Below are 18,152 nucleotides of genomic sequence, written 5' to 3' on the forward strand. Positions count from 1 at the left end.
ATATAGAATATATCAACCATCATCAAGTGGATACACGTTCTTCTCAGCAGCACATGGATCTTACTCAAAGATAGATCATATATTATGCCATAGGGCAACTCTTAGTAAATATAAAGGTGTGGAGATAATACCATGCACCATATCTGATCATAATGGAATGAAACTGGAAATCAATGATAAAAGAAGGAAGGAAAAATCCAGCATCACATGGAAAATAAACAATATGTTACTGAATGATCAATGGGTTACAGAAGACATAAAGGAGGAAATCAAAAAATTCTTAGAGATAAACGACAATTCAGACACAATATACCGGAATCTATGGGACACAATGAAAGCAGTTCTAAGAGGGAAATTCATTTCCTGGAGTTCATTCCTCAAAAAAAAGAAAAAACCAACAAATAAACGAACTCACACTCCATCTCAAAACCCTAGAAAAGGAAGAGCAAAACAACAGCAAATATAGCAGAAGACAAGAAATAATTAAAGTCAGAGCAGAAATCAATGAAATCGAAACAAAAAAAAAACATTGAAAAAATTGATAAAACTAAAAGTTGGTTCTTTGAAAGAATAAATAAGATCGACAGACCCTTAGCCATGCTAACGAAGAGAAGAAGAGAAAACTCAAATTACTAACATACGGGATGAAAAAGGCAATATCACAACAGACACTACAGAAATACAGAAGATAATTAGAAAGTATTCTGAAACCCTATATTCTAATAAAATAGAAGACAGTGAAGACATCGATACATTTCTTAAGTCATATGAGCTGCCCAGATTGAGTCAGGAAGACACACACAATTTAAACAGACCAATAACAAAGGAAGAAATAGAAGAAGTCATCAAAAGACTACCAACCAAGAAAAGCCCTGGACCGGATGGGTATACAGCGGAGTTTTACAAAACCTTCAAAGAAGAATTAATACCAATACTTTTCAAGCTATTTCAAGAAATAGAAAAAGAAGGAGCTCTTCCAAATTCATTCTATGAGGCCAACATCACCCTGATCCCAAAACCAGACTTATTATTTTTAAATATTTATTTTTCAATTGTAGTTGGACACAATACCTTTATTTTACTTGTTTATTTTTATGTGGTGCTGAGGGTCGAACCCAGGGCCTAGAACATGCTATGTGAGCGCTCTACCACTGAGCCACAACCCGAGCCCCCCAAAAGTGACTTATTTAAAGCTAAAAAAGAATCAAAGGGGAATCTTATCTAAAAGAATTCACACATGAAAACAATTCAGCTTTTATTAGTGTCATGTTACTGGGCCTCAGCAACTTTTTAGCAAGTTTGGTGGCTTAAAGAAGAAAGACAACTGTAGTTATACAGTGATTTGCTGGTTAATTATTGGCAAATGACATCCAGTTTAATTTATACCATAGTGTAAAGTTAGTCCTCGAACACTTTCTAGTTTTACACATAAATATTTGAGGTAGAAGAACACTTTTATATTGATAAATCAATGATAGCAAATATCAGTTGGAAGATTATATAGTCATTAAAATCATGTCACAGAAGAATACTCAGTGACACAGGAAGACATGAGGGAAGGGCTAGACATATTAAGTGTACAATGTAGGCTACACAATAACCTTTTCTATAAAATATACAAATAAATAAATGGAACAGATGGATACCAAGGCACATAGACAAAGGTTATGCAGAGAGGTGATAATGATGGACATCTTTATGTGGTAGGATTGGTTTTTATTTTCTTCTTGCTTATGTGTACTTTATAAATGTTCAAGCACGAACACACATACACTTAGTTAATAATAGCATTCCAAGTTAATAAAACAACAATGGCTATGAACAAACCATACCAGCAAAGAAGGCAAGGAAAAGGTACTAGGAAATTATTGGGCTCTGGACACTGTGAACTGGACTTGGCTATGTTACTACCTTTCACCCTGCATCAAGTGATCTTTTAGGGCTTTAAGACAACAAAATGGAGATACAGAGGAATTTAGGATCATGTCCAGCATCATATAGGCAGGAGGTAGCAACATCAGGTTTTATCCTTTTCCATTGGATACCATCTTGCCTCAGGGCACTTAGCTCTGCTTTCCTGACCAGGCAAACATAAGGAACATTTGCATTTCTTATCCTGGGGTCCCACTGGAGTTATTGTCTCATGAAATAGCAGCCAGCAAAGCCTTTTTCTTGTTTTACTGAGTCAGGCCCTCTACCTTAATAAGGCAAAGATTTCACAGAATTTTCCAAGCACTGAATTATCTATTTACTAGGATGGACAGAGCTTCCAATTTTTACTTTATTTTTCAGCTAAGCAAAATTAGATTTCCTCATCTTTTAATGAAATCTTCAGACCTGGTGTGGACTGATTGAGGAACAGAACTGGGCCAGACTTGTAAATGTCTGTCAGTGTTCTGCACTTGTTCAGATATTGGGAATCACATGTGAAATCCATGTTGGTTTGTTTCAAATGAACTCTGAGCCCTCCCTCCAGCCCCTGAGTGTTTTTAAAGACTTCCAGGGCTACAGGAAGCTGAGGGTGAGCTCTGTTGCTCTCATCTGTTTTCCATGTAAGAAAGCATATAACAGCACAATCATCCATGTGCAAATGGAGAAGTCCCTTGGTGTTTGGATAACCACATCCGTGCCTGGTCTTGAGTCTGTTATTTCTCAAAATTCTACTTTGCCATCTTCCAACTGTCCATGTGCAACAATCTTTGAGGACGGCACCCCTATGGGACAGTTGGGACTGAGAGAGTGAAGCCCTGAAATCCATGGCAGCTTGGTTTGGGACTTCCATTCGTTGTTTGGGTTTTAAATTGAGACTATAGGAAACAGGCATCTCATGTATCTGGCTCTCCACAGCACTTCGTAGGTGGACATGGTGGTGCCTGTGTGGTCCCGTGGAACACTATCTGTGAACCATCAAGACTGTTTCTGTTTATTGTTCTCTTCACTCTCCCAGATTCACTGTGGGATACGATCTCATTACGGGGACATGATTCCATTAGAGGGATATGACCCGGTAAACCAATGATACTAAGGAATGTCATACTTACCTTTTCCTTTTTTAAAAAAGAGTGACTTATTTAAAGCTAAAAGGGCCATCTTGTGTAAGAGAATTCACACATGAAAACAATCCAGCTTTTACGGGTGTCATGTTACTGGGGAAGGACAACAGAGAGTTGAAATTGTGGGTTTTTTTTCTGAGGTGTTAGACTGAGGTGTTAGCAAGAGGGTTTCAATTGTAAATCTCTGCTCTCTGGGACTTTAATTTGAACAAATTGAAAATTGAACTCTTACTAAATTTAATTTAGAAGAGTAGTTGTTAATGTTCTGAAAAAAGGGAGTCAACAGAAATAAAATAATTTTTAAAAATTAGGGGCTGGGAATGTGGTTCAGTGGCAGAGTGCTTGCCTCACTTGTGTGAGGCACTGGGTTTGATCCTCAGCACCACATGAAAATAAATAAACAAAACAAAAGTATTGTGTCCATCTACAACTAAAAAAATATATTTTTTAAAAAAACTAGCTATATGTAGTACATGATAAAAAGGAATAATTTCATTTTGCTCGGGAGAAAGCTTTCAGATCTTGTTTTCTCTTTCTCAGACACTGGGCTTTGGCATGTGGCTGGGCAAACTGATTCCCTCAGGACCTGCCATGCCCCTACACTGGAAGAGAAAATGATTTTAGTAGATGATATTTGAGGACTATGGGAGGCACCGGCATCAGGTTAGAAGAATAGATCATAAGGAACTGTATGAGGAAAATGGTGGTAACCAAATACTACCTTCTACTGTGTCCTCCTTCCCTGAACATTTAAAGTCATGACAGGTTAGGAGCAAGTTCAGGCTTTCTGTGGATCTGGAAGGCATGTGTGATGCATATGTGTCTGCAGGGTCCATGTCAAAGTGTTGGGGTGTCTATCTGTGGTATCTAAACTTGTATACTTCTTATATATGTAAGTGACAGGGGATTAGGGACCACCTTGCTCCCTTTTCAAGTGGGAAGTGAAGGAAATGTTCTTCAGTGGCAGTGACGTCCCTCCAGGTGAGCACCCCTTCTGCAGGGCTGGCTGGGGTTGCCCATCTTCCAGCCAAATCCAGACCCTGTGTTGTGGCAGGTGCAGCCAGGCGACAGCAGAATGCCATTGTTGGCTTTCTCTGGGCTGTGGTCTGGGATCACTCAGGAATAAAAGTCAAATGTTTCATTGCTGTAAACAAAACCAAAACAGGTTATATAAGTAGACCAACTTTTCCTTGAAAGGCAGCCATCTGCTACTTTGACAGAGCATAGCATTTCTAGGACTTTTTCAGAAACTGAAATGGTGGTTAGAGAATCTACTACCTCAAAAATAATTTTTTAATTGTGGGGGCTGTGGGGTTTGTGAAAAGAGTAGCATCATCTGTGTTATGTTCAATTTTACAAAGAGTTTTTCTTTACAGAGTCTCATGTTAAGTGAATTTTCACTACCTTATCCCTTCTTGACCACTTCTGAGGTTTTTCTTGAGCCCCAAGGAAGGGAAATGGTTCTTGCTTGGTTTGGGGTAGAACGAAGAGTCATATCAAGGCCTTTTACTTCAAATTGAGTGATTTGTATTTAAACAGCAAGGACTCCAAAAATTCTGTGTCCTTTATTAATTACTAAATCTTGAAAACTATGCTTTTTCTCATGACATTTATCTTGGACTGATTGGGAGAAGGAAGATTGACACAAGAGGAGACCTAGACACACACAGGAGAATAGGATGTGAAGACAGAGGCAGAGAGAGGAGTGATGTGGCCGCGAAGCCATCAGTAAATGGAGATAACAGAGATTGAAAGAAGCCAAGAGGACCCTCCCCTGGAGCCTTCAGAGGATGTGTGGCGCTGCTGATACCTTAATTTTGGACTCAGTCTTCAAAACTTCAATGGATTATTTCTGTTATCTTTTTTTTTTAATATATTTTTTTTATTTTTTAGTTCTCGGCGGACACAACATCTTTGTTGGTATGTGGTGCTGAGGATCGAACCCGGGCCGCACGCATGCCAGGCGAGCGTGCTACCGCTTGAGCCACATCCCCAGCCCTATTTCTGTTATCTTACCCACCAAGTTTATGGCAATCGGTTATGACAGTCTTAGGAAATGAATACAGATTTGGGGTTAGATTACAGATTTTTTATTAATTTCCTAGGGCGACCATAACAAATTACCATGACTTGGTGTCTCACAAGAACAGAAATTTATGCTGTCACAGCTCTGGGGACCATAGGTTGAAATGAAGGTGTTGGCAGGGCCACATTCCCTGAGGTTCCAGGGGAGAATCTGTATCATGGCTTTTCTATCTTCTGGTGGCAATCAGCATTCCTTGGCTTCTCAGGTTTGTGGCCACGTCACTCCAATCTCTGCCTCTGTCTTGACATCCTCCTAGTCTTTGTGTCTTCACTTCTCTCTGTCTATCCTAGTTACTATAAAATGCCATCTATTCTACTGGTCCATATCAGTTAACCTACAACCTGGTAGCTGGTGAAAACTGGGAGTTACTTTTTGATTCCTTTGATCATTGCTTGGTACTAGTTATTGGTTTTTGTTTAAGAAATTACTACAAAACTTAGTGGCTTCTAACAGTAATATGTATTTTGGTTGGGGTGGGGGAAATACTGGGATTTGAATCCCTAAACACTTTACCACTGAGCTGCATCCCCAGCCATTTTTATTTTTTTATTTTGAGACAGGATCTCTCTAAGTTGCTGAGGGTCTTGCTAAGTTGCTGAAGCTTGCCTTGAACTTGTGACCCTCCTGTGTTGCCTCTTGAGTCACTGGGATTACAGGTGAACGTCAATGTGCCTGGCTGCAACACATATTTATTCTCTTTCAGTTTCAATGAGAAAGGAAATAAGTTGATTTGTCTTGGGGATGCTCAAGAGATCATAGTCTAGTGTTGGTAAGGTTTCTGTCATATGAAGAATTTATGGGCCCTGCAAGGTCATCTACAAGATGCCCCAGTGGTATAGATGGCAAGTTGGTGTCAGCTGTAGGTGGGAGCCTGGGTACCTCTCCACAGAATCCTCTCCACAGGGCTGTTTGAGTGCTTCATGACATGATGGGTGGCCTCTTCCAGAATGAGCAGTCCAAGAGAGCAAGGGGAAGTGTCAACATCACCTTGGAAGCAATAAAGTTATCAGCTCTTACAGTATTACACTGATCATCCAGGGAATGTGCAGAGGCCTGAATGCCAGAGGACAAGGACCACTGGGGGCCATGTTGGAGGCTCTTCTTTTCCATATTCCATTCTACTGATATATATATATATATCTGGAAATATTGACCCTAGGATAGCTTTGCTGTTGAGCTAGAAGAGATAGCTTACCCTGGCTTATAGGCTACATCAGTACTCCTCAAATGAATTATCTGGGAGAAGAGGAGGGATCTTGTTGAACTACACATTTCTTCTTCAGTAGGTCTTGGATGGGCCTTGAGGTTCTGCATTTCTATCAGTCTTGCTGGTGGTGCTTACCCTGCAGGTCCTGCATGTCACAGCGGGGCTGCTCACCAAGCCTGGTAGAACATTGGAATTACCTGTGGAGCTTTAAAAACAACTAATATCTGGATCTTACTCCAAGAGACTGTGATTTAATTAATCTGGAATTCAATCTGAGTACTTTTTTTTTTTTAAGCTTCAAAATGATTCTGTTTTGAAAAAACTTTTAGAACCACTGGACTGGGTTTCTGAGCCCTGTTTTAAAAAAAAGTGTAGTGAATAATGCTCTTCAGATCTGTGCTTCTGATCTTTTAAAAAGCCAGTCTTGTAGTTCTAGAAGTAGTCTGACTACACCCATGGATGACTTCCAGGTCTCTACTTAGTGTGACTTGATAATTTCTTCTGTGTCCCCAGCACATGTTGTCACATAGTGGCAGAAATAGAATCCCTACCTTCAGGAGAGTGGTTTCCCTGATGAATACAGTTAAAATATGCATGCTGAGGATAGGGTGCTGTCATCTAGGGCCCCTGCTGTGTGAGCTTGCTCAGAGGCCCAGGAAGCAGGGGAAGGGAGTAAATACTCATTTTCTTTGTCCTTGTAATTTCTAGCATGTTCATGTGCATAGCTTCTGAGTCAGGAACAAACTAAGAACTTTTATGGTTCCAGTGAATCCCTTGGTTATCAAAAGCAGATGTTTCAAACTACTAAGCTCAATGAGCCATATCCTATTTATAAGCTAACAATGGACTACTAGGTTTGAGTGTCCCAAATGGTCTAGGAGACTCTGGACAATGCCAAAAGTTCTCTCTACCCCTGACCCTCCCCAACCTAAAGCCCATTCCTAAAACCCAGTTCCTTTGGCTAAGGAATTGATTGTATGTTAACAGAGTCTTGGACACTTTCTTATTGAATGCCTTCAATTCCGTGCAACTTGGATTGATTTTTTCTTCTTTTTTTATGAATGGTTTAGATTGGACGACTGATTATTGGCCAGAATGGCATCTTATCAACTCCTGCAGTTTCCTGCATCATCAGGAAGATCAAGGCGGCTGGTGGGATCATTCTAACAGCTAGCCACTGTCCTGGAGGACCAGGGGGAGAGTTTGGAGTGAAGTTTAATGTTGCCAATGGAGGTATGTGATTCAGAATATTCCACAAGCATGACTTTTTTTCCTTTTCTATTATCATAGTTTTACCAGGACCCTCCGATGGTAGATGAGCAAGGCAGAGAGGAATTGGCTCAAGAAAATCTAGTGAGGTGCCCAATATGATGAAATAAGGAAGTGACATATTGGGCTCTTGAACCCATTTGGTTGGTTGCCTGCCTCCTGCACTGTTTAGCACAGTGAAATAGCAGATAGTTGATGCTAATCTGATAATGGAAGGCCTTTGGATTTTAATGTTGGAATACACTCTGAATGTCATCTAGACTGTTCCTTTCATTTTACAGATGTAATTGTAGTCCTGAGAGGCTGTGTTGCCGTGGAAGGTCATACTGTTCCTCAGGGACAGACAAATGATTTTAAACCTAAGTTCTAGGCTTTAACATTTAATTCTTCATGTTCACATGTATTGGCATCATTCATGAAACTACCTTCCTAATGGCATAGAGAGATTTAATTGGCTTTTACTATAGTATTGCGTGTTATGCAGATAAATCTAGTGGGTAAAAAACCAATTGTCTGCAGCATTAATAGGCACAGGGAAATGGGACATATTTGGAATGATGTGTATTTTAAAATATATTTAGAGGTAGGACCATTCTAAGCATGTTTTTAAGTGGAGGAGAAATGGAAACCATGAAAAAATACCAATGTTTTGAACACTTACAGTGGGCCAGTAACCATACTCAGCACTTTTCATGTTGTTCCATTGAATTCCCATAACAAACTGATGAAGTAACTGGGGAATTGAAAGATTAAAAAGTCCTTGACCAATAGCACAGAGTAAGTTGTGGAGTTAGTTTAAAACCTAGACTCTAGGTAGGCAGAGGACTTATGAAGAAGGTGGCAAAAATGGGTACAGATGTAGCTTTAAAGGGTGCAGAATTAGTTGGCCTAACAAATTATGAAAAAAGGCTCATTGCCAAGATAAGGGGTCAAGAACAGAGAAGGAACTTGGGATAAATGATGATATTTTGTAAAAATACTCTCAGAAATTTGTTGAGGAGTCTTAAGAAGTTGTGAGGATCCTGGTAAGCAGTCTTGTACTTCCAGAAACCCAGTTTGTGTAACTTCACAACTTCCTACAGTGCCTGGGAGTCTGGGAAGGGTAGCAGGGGCAGATGATGGTGGTGTGCCAAGACTGGCAAAAGGCATCAAGGGAGTGGCCGAGCATCAAGATGGCAAGTATGGTGACAAGTGTCTGAGCTAACATCAGATTCTCAGGATTCAAATGAAGCCTCCGTGATATGACCTTCACTAAGTCATGTCATCTTTTCCAATTTCTAAGTCTCCATTTGGAAAATGAGGGTAATCATTCTTCCTCTGCTTTTTTGAGTGCTAAATTCCATATAAAGTATGAAATGTGTTCTATGTAAGTTTCCATACTTGTTGCCTTGAGCTCTGATGCTAATAAAGGCAGGGATCAAATGGTGGACCACAGAGTCCCCTCTGGATCAAGAGTCCAGTAAAACTAGAATTGGCCTGAGATTGATCAAGTGACAACAGCCTTCAGTGTAGGAGTGAGGAATGGGTCAGGAGTCAGGTGAACATATGATAAAGAATTTGTGGACTGAAGAGGTTTAAAATTGATATTTCACAAGAAGGATTTTAAGAGAGAAAAAAACAGTTAAGTTATGCCTGTGCCCAGCAGTGACAAAAGTAAAGTGAAGAGGAAAGTCATTGGAGTAGATAGTGTTAAGGGACTTGGAAGTTGCCAAGGAGTTCAGAAGTTGTTGGTGAATGATGAGATTTTCAACATGGATGGTTGAGTGGCATCACAGACAATCATGTAGCCTGCTAGAACTACTGTGTTTTGATATTAAAGCTCAGAGACTTCTTAAAATTGATAGACACAACCAGAGATCATGATGTGATACTGCAGGCAAAGAGGGTGCAGGGGCATATTCATACATCTGGCAAACATAAAATATGCAAGGACTACTTACTTTTTAAGTTTGTGAAGGGTAAAAAATAATAAGGAATGAAGGAGAAGGGCAATATTTATTTATTTGAGGTTTTCACTTTTTCTATTCAAGGAGGTAATTGTTGGTGCAATCTATGAGGCTGTCCATTGCCATGCCTTTTTATGGACATTTTTTAGGAGATAGTAATGAGGCTGTACTCAAAGGCAGCATTGTCCAAAATAAATATATTATGAATTACATATATAATTTTAAATTTTCTAGTAGCCACATTAAAAAGTATAAAATAGAATAAGTGGAATTAATAGTATATTTTATTTAATGTGCTATATGATAAATATTATTTCAACTTGTTATAAATATAAACTTATGAATGAAAACTATTGTTTTAAAAATTCATTTATTCATTCATTCATTTATTATGTGGTGCTGAGGATTGAACCCAGTGCCTCACACTTGCTAGGCAAGTGCTCTACCACTGAGCCACAACTCCAGCCTGAGTTCTTAAATTTTTGACGTGCATTTTGTAACTGCAGCACATCTCTGTTTGATGAGCCACACTTCAAGTGCTCAATAGCCAAATATGGCTAGTGGTTGTTGTATTGGATAGCACAGCTCAAAGGATTGACATAAAAAACAAAGTAAGAAATAATTTCTGTTTAGTAGAAAATCATAATAAGTTACTTGGTAAGTAATAAGTTTCATATATAAAACTATTTCTTTTATATATTAGATATTTCAATGTGCTTTTTTTTTATTCCCAGCCCTCTTGCAAAAAAATACCTTTAGAGGCTTACATTAAGATATGTAGGGCTGAGGTTGTAGCTCAGTGGTAGAGCACTTGCCTAGCAAGTGTGAGGCACTGGGTTCCATCCTTAGCACCATATAAAAATAAATAAATAAAATAAAAGTATTGTGTTTATCTATAACTAAAAATTATTTAAAAAGATATGAATATTAAAAATAAGAAAATCAAGGGGAGAACAACTATTGATCCCATGTATGATGCATTTAAGGTCTTTCATTCCTTAATTGTCTACTGGACCTGCTGAGGTGTGACTAGAGAGTGTGACTTGGGGAAAAAGATTTACCTGGTTAAGCTCATACATCAACTAGGCAGGTTTGCTGAGAGAAATCAGATTTTCTTTCTCTAGGTGGACTTGCGAAGCTGTGGTTTGAATCTGGGATCCCTCACTTGTGTCAAACGCATATCCTGTTTATGTCTCATATCCTGAATAAAGCTGATTACATAACTGGGTCTCCCTAGCAGGTGTGAAACTATTTTTAGAGCAGATGTATCATTGCCTAGAAGTGGATTAAAACAAACAAACATGCAGGTTATTGGTCTGTATAGAGCAGGTGAGGCTGACCAAATTCCCTCTATTGTGAGTGCATGCAGGATAAGAAACACTCAGGATAATTGAACTGTGAATGATTGTTCATTGTTTAGAGACCAAATGAATCTTTCGCCATCTTGGTGGAGGATGATAATATTTTTCTGATTGAAATTCCTGAGACTTAAAAAAAATGGGTTTTGGATGTTCAAATTATAGGTCCTGCACCAGATGTTGTCTCAGACAAAATCTATCAGATCAGCAAAACAATTGAGGAGTATGCCATATGTCCTGATCTTCGAATTGACCTGTCTCGACTAGGAAGACAAGAATTTGACCTGGAGAACAAATTTAAACCATTCAGAGGTAATATAGAGATTACATGTATTTTAAAGAAGTCAGAAAAGCCCCATGGATGGGAGTGCCTTCCAAGCGGGGTTCATACTTTAGAGTTTAGGTGTTGCATGGGTAGAATGGGGCTCTCCTAGTTGGTGATCAGTGGTTCTGTAGGTGAGTGGACTCATGAAAATTATTGAAGTATCAATCTAAAAGGTGACTATGGATAAACATGTGGAAACTGTATGTAGTATGGAGAGACATGATCAGCCAACATATCCAGAATTGGATGCTTTGAAAAATCACTTCCCGAATTCTTTTGTTTTATATGTAGGAAAAGTTCTATAGTTGACTTCATCATGTCATTCCTGGAAAAGATAATGACTTGCTAAAAGTTACCTTTGGATTTCTAAGCAATTAGGGAAAAGGTGCTAGAATGTCTTAGATACTTAAGAAGAGAACAAACAAGTCAATGGGGTCATTAAATTTCCTATGAGAGCCACAAATTTCTTTTGCAAGTCAGAATCATGCTGTTCAGCCTAATTTAATGCACAATTACTGATCATCTACTCTATACCAAGCATAGTTAGGAGATTTTACAAAGAAATTCACTAATTCCCAAATGTATTTATGCAAGTGGTTTAAGAATTCAAGAATCATAATGAAATTAATAAATAATATATAACAGAGTGAATAAATGAATAAAACTTCGGAAGTACTCCAAACAAAACCCATTATTTAATTAATTTTGAACCATATATCAACATTAATACCATGTATGTATATTATTTTCTGCTTCTATATTGACCTATTGCTTTTTCCCAGAAAGCATTTAAATAGCACCAGAACTAACATGTTTATTCTTTTAGTGACCCTACAAGATTGAATACAGTTTGTGTTAAGATGCTATCTTTGTATGTCATTTAACTTGGCTGAAAAGATAAAATTATTAGTTCATGCTCTCTCGATATTTTAGAGACAGAGAAAAGTTTAAAATAGATGGTCCAGAGGGCTATTGTGTTGGGCCAATGTTATAAAATGTTTCTTAAAAACTTTTGAGTCAATGGTTTGCTCAGCTAGTGAACAGACATTTATTGAAACATTGTGATATGCACTGTAAGCAACAGTGCCTGTTTTTATTAATCTAGTTAGGAGTAAGTACATGGACAGGTGTACACACACATGGAATGTCTAGACAACTGAGGACAAGGGATATGTTATACTAAACAAAATGGTTTGAATATGCTTGACTACATACGTTTGGAAGGACTGCACTATCAGATGACTGAGAAGTATTGGGTATTACCATTGGGAGGATGTTTATTTATTTATTTTTGGTATTGTCACAATGTTTATTATAGTTGTCCAAGAGTCCCAGGTCTTTGGTGAGCTCAGATTTGAGCTCATTGCTGCAGCCATATTGTGAGTTGGATGACTTTTCTAAAGTGCTGTTGCTAATAGAGTGTGTGTGAAGGATTCCCTGGCTCCAAGAGCATTTGGAGATAATCTTTTGAAATCATTTGTGCACTACATTCTTGCTGTTTCAAGCATTGAAGGCTTGAGTTAATTGGAAGCAAATTAGCCTTTGGAGTATCACCTTAATGTGTCAAGAGCATGAACTATCAGATATAAACTGAATTTTCAAGAACTGCTGGTTTCCTTGTTTTCATATTTCTGTTTGGTACTATGTGTTAGCTGTTGTAAATACCAAATGCCTTTAGAAAAGTGGTTTAAGAATTAAATAATCAGAGTGAAACTGTCGAAAATACCATCCTATTTTATTGAGTGAGTAAAACTTCTGAAATACTCAGGGTATAACATTTTATTTTATAGATAAATTTTTATTTTGGCAAAATAGATATAACATAAAATTTACATAGCATACAATTTGACCATATTAGTCATTTTAGGTATATAGTTCATGGAGATTAATGTTTAATTGTTTTCTAGATTAATATCCTCCTCATTTCAAAAGACAATAAAAAGATGTCTTGTTCCTTAAAGTATTACATTAAATTTGAATGGACAAACATACTTTGATATAAATGTAAAGGAAAGAATTTTTAGGTGTGTATTTGACCATATGAAGGGAAAATTTTATATCATATGTTAAAATCTTATCCATTAAATATTGTATCTGATTGTCCTGAAAATTATTGAAGGTGGATTGGTAACATCTCCAGTACAGATTTACGCATTTCAGGGCTCCCAAGTGGTATGTATTTGAAAAAATAGAAAAGCAATATATCTGTGTTTTATATTTTAACTACAAATTTAAAAAGCAAGACTCTTGGGTAAAATTTTAGTTCCTCAAGAGTCAGGTATTTATTGCTTTTAGAAAGTATTTTATGATAATTATATGCTGATGCCGAGTGTGGAAAATACGGTGCATTCTGGGTTTTTCAGATGTCAAATAAGTGGAAAAGACTTGTTCTGAATTCCTGGTCATTGGATGGTGCCAGACACTGGAAAGCATTTGTGTTTAATGAGGACTTTCAGATATTTGTCATTTACCTGAAAAATCGGCTACTAGATTGGGTACAAAAAACATTTCCTGCAAACTCAGGAATATAACTGTCATAATTAATTCTGCACTTGAATCTGATAGGTACAAAGGCATTTGGAAAATAGGGGTCATTACTGAGGTCACTCTGTTATTTGTTTCACACCAGCTGAGTCATTCTTTGGCTAACCCCCATAGGAAAGGCAACTGGATATGCCAAGATGCCTGTTAACAATGATACATGTACATTTTGAGGAAGAGAGATGGTGTCAAGAAGGTGAGGGTACTGGTGACAGAGTACATTTTTATCTTAAATTATTCTTGTGGTTAATTTTTCACTTGTAAAGAAGAATTTATAATTTGATATTATTTTTACCCATTGATCATCTGAAAAGTTTGTAGCATCTTGAGTATACCTCAATTTGTGATTTTATCTACAAAAGGACCCTGTACTTTCCAGGTAACACATGGGGTTATTGTGTTAGGTCAGAACTGTGATCAGAAGTTCATGCAATTAGGATAGTCACAGTCTTTACACTTCTAAGTCTTTTTCCTGGATATGGTCATTGACACCCCGCTTTGTTTCTCTGATGTCAGTGGAGATTGTGGACCCTGTGGATATCTATCTCAACCTCCTTCGGACCATCTTTGACTTTAATGCCATTAAGAGTTTGCTGACTGGGCCAGGCCAACTGAAGATCCGCATTGATGCAATGCATGGAGGTGAGCTAGTGGTTTTCTACAAAGTAGTGATTGAGAAATGTTAAGCAGACTTCTTCAAATGTTGGATTTCTGAGATTTTGAGGAAGTTGGATTCACCAGTAATCACACAACTTGTCTATGTTCAGGTATTTGGAAGGTTCTGGAAAACTTAAGTTCTCTAATTTCTTTTTTTCAGCATAACATGAAAACAAAAGTTGAATAAATGAGTTTGAGGCTATGTCTGTGAGAGTGTGGAGTGGATTAAGACTGTATTTATTTACGTGTTTGTGATCAAAGCACATGCTGTAATTTAAATAATCAAATAATTCTAAGTTTGTTATAAAAAAAAATCTTCACCTTATTCTTTTCTCAATTTCCTACTTTCAGGAGTCAACACTTTTCAATTCTTGTATTTTTTTTTTTTTTTTTGTATTTATCTACCCTGTCACTAAATGTGAATACACGGCTTCTGGTGACTTTTCAGTGTTGAGCATCTCTGACTTCATACCACGTTAAGTTCCCTTTGTGGGCCTATGTAGTCATCTCCCCACCCCCAGCCCCTGGATACCAGTTCTCTGCTTTCTGCCTCTATTGTTTTCCTTTTCCAGAAAGCCATAGAAATGGAAGCATAAAGTTTGTAGACTTTTACTTCAGGTTTCTGTCATTCAGCATAATGTTTTTGAGATGCAGGCGTGGTGTTGAATATATCAGTATTTGCTTCTCATTATCACACAGTAGTATTCCATTGTATTGGTGTACCACAGTTTGTTTATCCATTGATGGAAATGAGGCTTTTACCCCCAGTTTTTGACTATTTTAAATAACATTGTTATGAATATTTACAAACAAATCTGTATGAGAACATATATTTCCATTTGTCTTAGGTAAGCTCCTAGGAGTGAGATTGCTGAGTCTGATGACAAGTGTATGTCTAACTATGTAAGAAACTATCAAACATTTCCCCAAAGTAGATGTACCATTTATACCACATGCGGTGCCTGAGTGCTCCAGTTTCTCTCCATCCTTGCTTGGTATTGTCGGTCTATCTTGTTCATCTCTACTAGAATATGATTGATATATTTTTAAAAGTTTTCTTCTCTCTGTATAATTTCTCTTTACTCTTTGTTGGTTTCACACTTATGTTAATTGTGTTCCTCAAAATTTTGGTGGTTTTTGGCTGGGAGCTCTGAGCCCACTAAGAGTTGGATCCTCCATGGGCTTTAGTCTAAGGGATTCTGTTTGGGCTGCTTTGTTCTTTCTTTTGAGCTGATTATATTCCCCCCAAAAAAGATCTTCTAAGTTTCTGCCTTAGCTTTATGTGACCTAGAGAAAAGAGGTCCTCTTTCCAAAGAGTTTGAACAATATTTATGGATTGGAGCCTCATTACCAGACTTATACCATGTCCATCTCTGAATCAATTACTCTAGCTGGGGGACAGAGGACGTTCATCAGGTAGACCTAAGTTACTTCCTTAGCCTTGGGTGCAGTGGGATTTAGCTGTACTCAAACGATATGAATTGAGATGGAGAAGAAAGTGATTTACCAGAAGAAACCCCAAAATGCTGCTACTAAAGGAAGAGAAATGGCCACTAAGCAATCAAAATTAAAACAATGACAAAAACAAAAAATGTTTACTTTCTGAGGATATACTATGTTGGTGGCAAATATATGAAAATGATAATTTACATATATCTCACCTAAAAGGATTACACAGGAGTACTCAAATGTGCCCAATGTGCTATTGCAGGCTCTGTTCCCTTCCATGTGGGTGGAATTCTCCCACCCATGTCAAATATATGTTCTTCTTCAAGTTTCCCCAGGAATGCTGCTTCTTCCTGGAAGCCTTACCTGTGCCCATGGCTCCTCTTAAACCATTGGATCTAATTATTTTATAAATGTGCTTTGAATGGCACCTCTTTTAATTTTACCACTCCAGTCTCTCGTCTGTAGCTTTGACTCATCCCATGATTAGATTAAGAGGCCAGGAATGTACAAACTACGTGCTTTGCTTCTATCTCTTCAATACCTAACACAGGAGTTCTATATTAGGCATTCCATTCCAGGGAACAGGGAAATACTATTCCTTAGCACGTATTTTGCAAAATGTGCTTAGTTTTATATGCTACATGAGTGGTTTACAGTGTTTACACATTTGGCAATGTTCAAAAATTGCACAGGCAAAGGACACTGTAGAACCCATTAGTGCTTTTGCATATATTTGGCTAAAGCACTTAATACATGAAAAACAGCAGGTAATGAATCATTTTTATATGGTTGATTTCTTTCAGGCAACATATTAGAAAAATTGGGGGAGAAAAACTTTGCTTAGTGGGATTATTGACTACATTTTCTATATGCCTAACATAGTCACTGGCACATAGTTGCTCAATAAATGTAATAAATGTGAATATTATTTTCTGCTGTGTCTTGGAAAAGCCTGTAAAATTTATCTTTTTATTCTTCGTGATTAAGTGGGCTTGCTTGTTCTTACCAAGAACAAAATACCAAGGGGAAAGGATTCTGCAGGTAATTCACATCATTGTATGTCTTATTTTTTTCCTTTTTTTTTTTTTTTTTTTTAGTTATGGGACCGTATGTGAGAAAAGTTCTGTGTGATGAGCTGGGGGCCCCAGCCAATTCTGCAATAAACTGTGTTCCCCTGGAAGACTTTGGAGGGCAGCATCCCGACCCAAATCTGACATATGCAACAACCCTTTTGGAAGCCATGAAAGGAGGAGAATATGGATTTGGAGCTGCGTTTGATGCCGATGGGGTAAGTATGAAAGTTTTCTGTCTGATGACTCTTTTACCATGTTTTGAGCCAAGCATTGAAAACCAGAGAATTAATGAACACATCTGGAGCTGACATGCGCAGGGCATGTGGACCCTAACTGGCTATGCATCTGTTCTCTTCTTTAATGGCTAAATATTGCAATTAAATAGTCACTACTTTTTTTAGTTTCAGATGAACATGTGTTATAAAGAAGCTATTTCTTTTAAAAATATTCATATAATAAATCTTTATTTATAGCTGGTTTTATTGAAAACACCCTGTTAGGAACCAGCTATTCAGCAATAAGCTCTGCTCTCCATTCTGTTTGGAAGAAGCTAGAATTAAAGCTATGGAGGCTACTGAAGCATGAAGTAGTTATGCACATCTCAACAGGTGGAACACATTGCTCGTTGTGTCAGGATTCTAGGCCCTTGATGTTCAGGGATTTATAAGGATTCCCATGCTCTCTTTGGCCTCATTCAAATGGTTTTAGGTTGTTTAAATGTAAGATGACAGTAAAGTGGCTTGGGATGATTATGGGAATGAGCTGCTTGCAGCAGATGCTTCTGTCTGATAATTTTCACACATTCCTTCCCACAGGACCGTTACATGATCCTAGGCCAAAATGGCTTCTTTGTGAGTCCTTCTGACTCCCTGGCTGTCATTGCTGCCAACCTCTCTTGCATTCCATATTTCCGTCAGACAGGAGTTCGAGGGTTTGGGAGAAGTATGCCAACCAGCACTGCCCTAGACAGGTAGGTAAGAATGTCACTGTTAAAAAACTTTCTGATAGATGTCTGATGTCAACGTACCCTTTGTTGGCAGCTGGGACTCATTCTCCTCTAACCCTCTGTGAACATGTTGAAAGCATAGGAACTTAGAGACATGGTATGGTTTACTGGGTAGAAGTACCAAAGATCAGTTGGCCTGAGCTTGTTTCTTATTTCTTGTTTGAGCTCTGTGCCTTCATTTT

General features: G+C 38.0%; 1 protein-coding gene across 1 annotated transcript in view; it reads left to right on the forward strand.

Annotated features, from left to right (window-relative positions):
- The window catches only part of PGM5 (phosphoglucomutase 5), a 173,406-nt gene that overhangs the window by 12,748 nt on the left and 142,506 nt on the right, over positions 1–18,152 (forward strand). Inside the window, exons 2-6 of the mRNA XM_081280925.1 lie at positions 7,417–7,579; positions 11,085–11,231; positions 14,302–14,427; positions 16,989–17,179; positions 17,780–17,934. Of these exons, the coding sequence (XP_081137051.1) occupies positions 7,417–7,579; positions 11,085–11,231; positions 14,302–14,427; positions 16,989–17,179; positions 17,780–17,934 (782 nt within the window). The remainder of the gene's footprint in view (positions 1–7,416; positions 7,580–11,084; positions 11,232–14,301; positions 14,428–16,988; positions 17,180–17,779; positions 17,935–18,152) is intronic.

Source organism: Spermophilus citellus (genome assembly GCF_964194105.1).
Source record: "Spermophilus citellus genome assembly, chromosome: 2".
Taxonomy (NCBI): domain Eukaryota; kingdom Metazoa; phylum Chordata; class Mammalia; order Rodentia; family Sciuridae; genus Spermophilus; species Spermophilus citellus.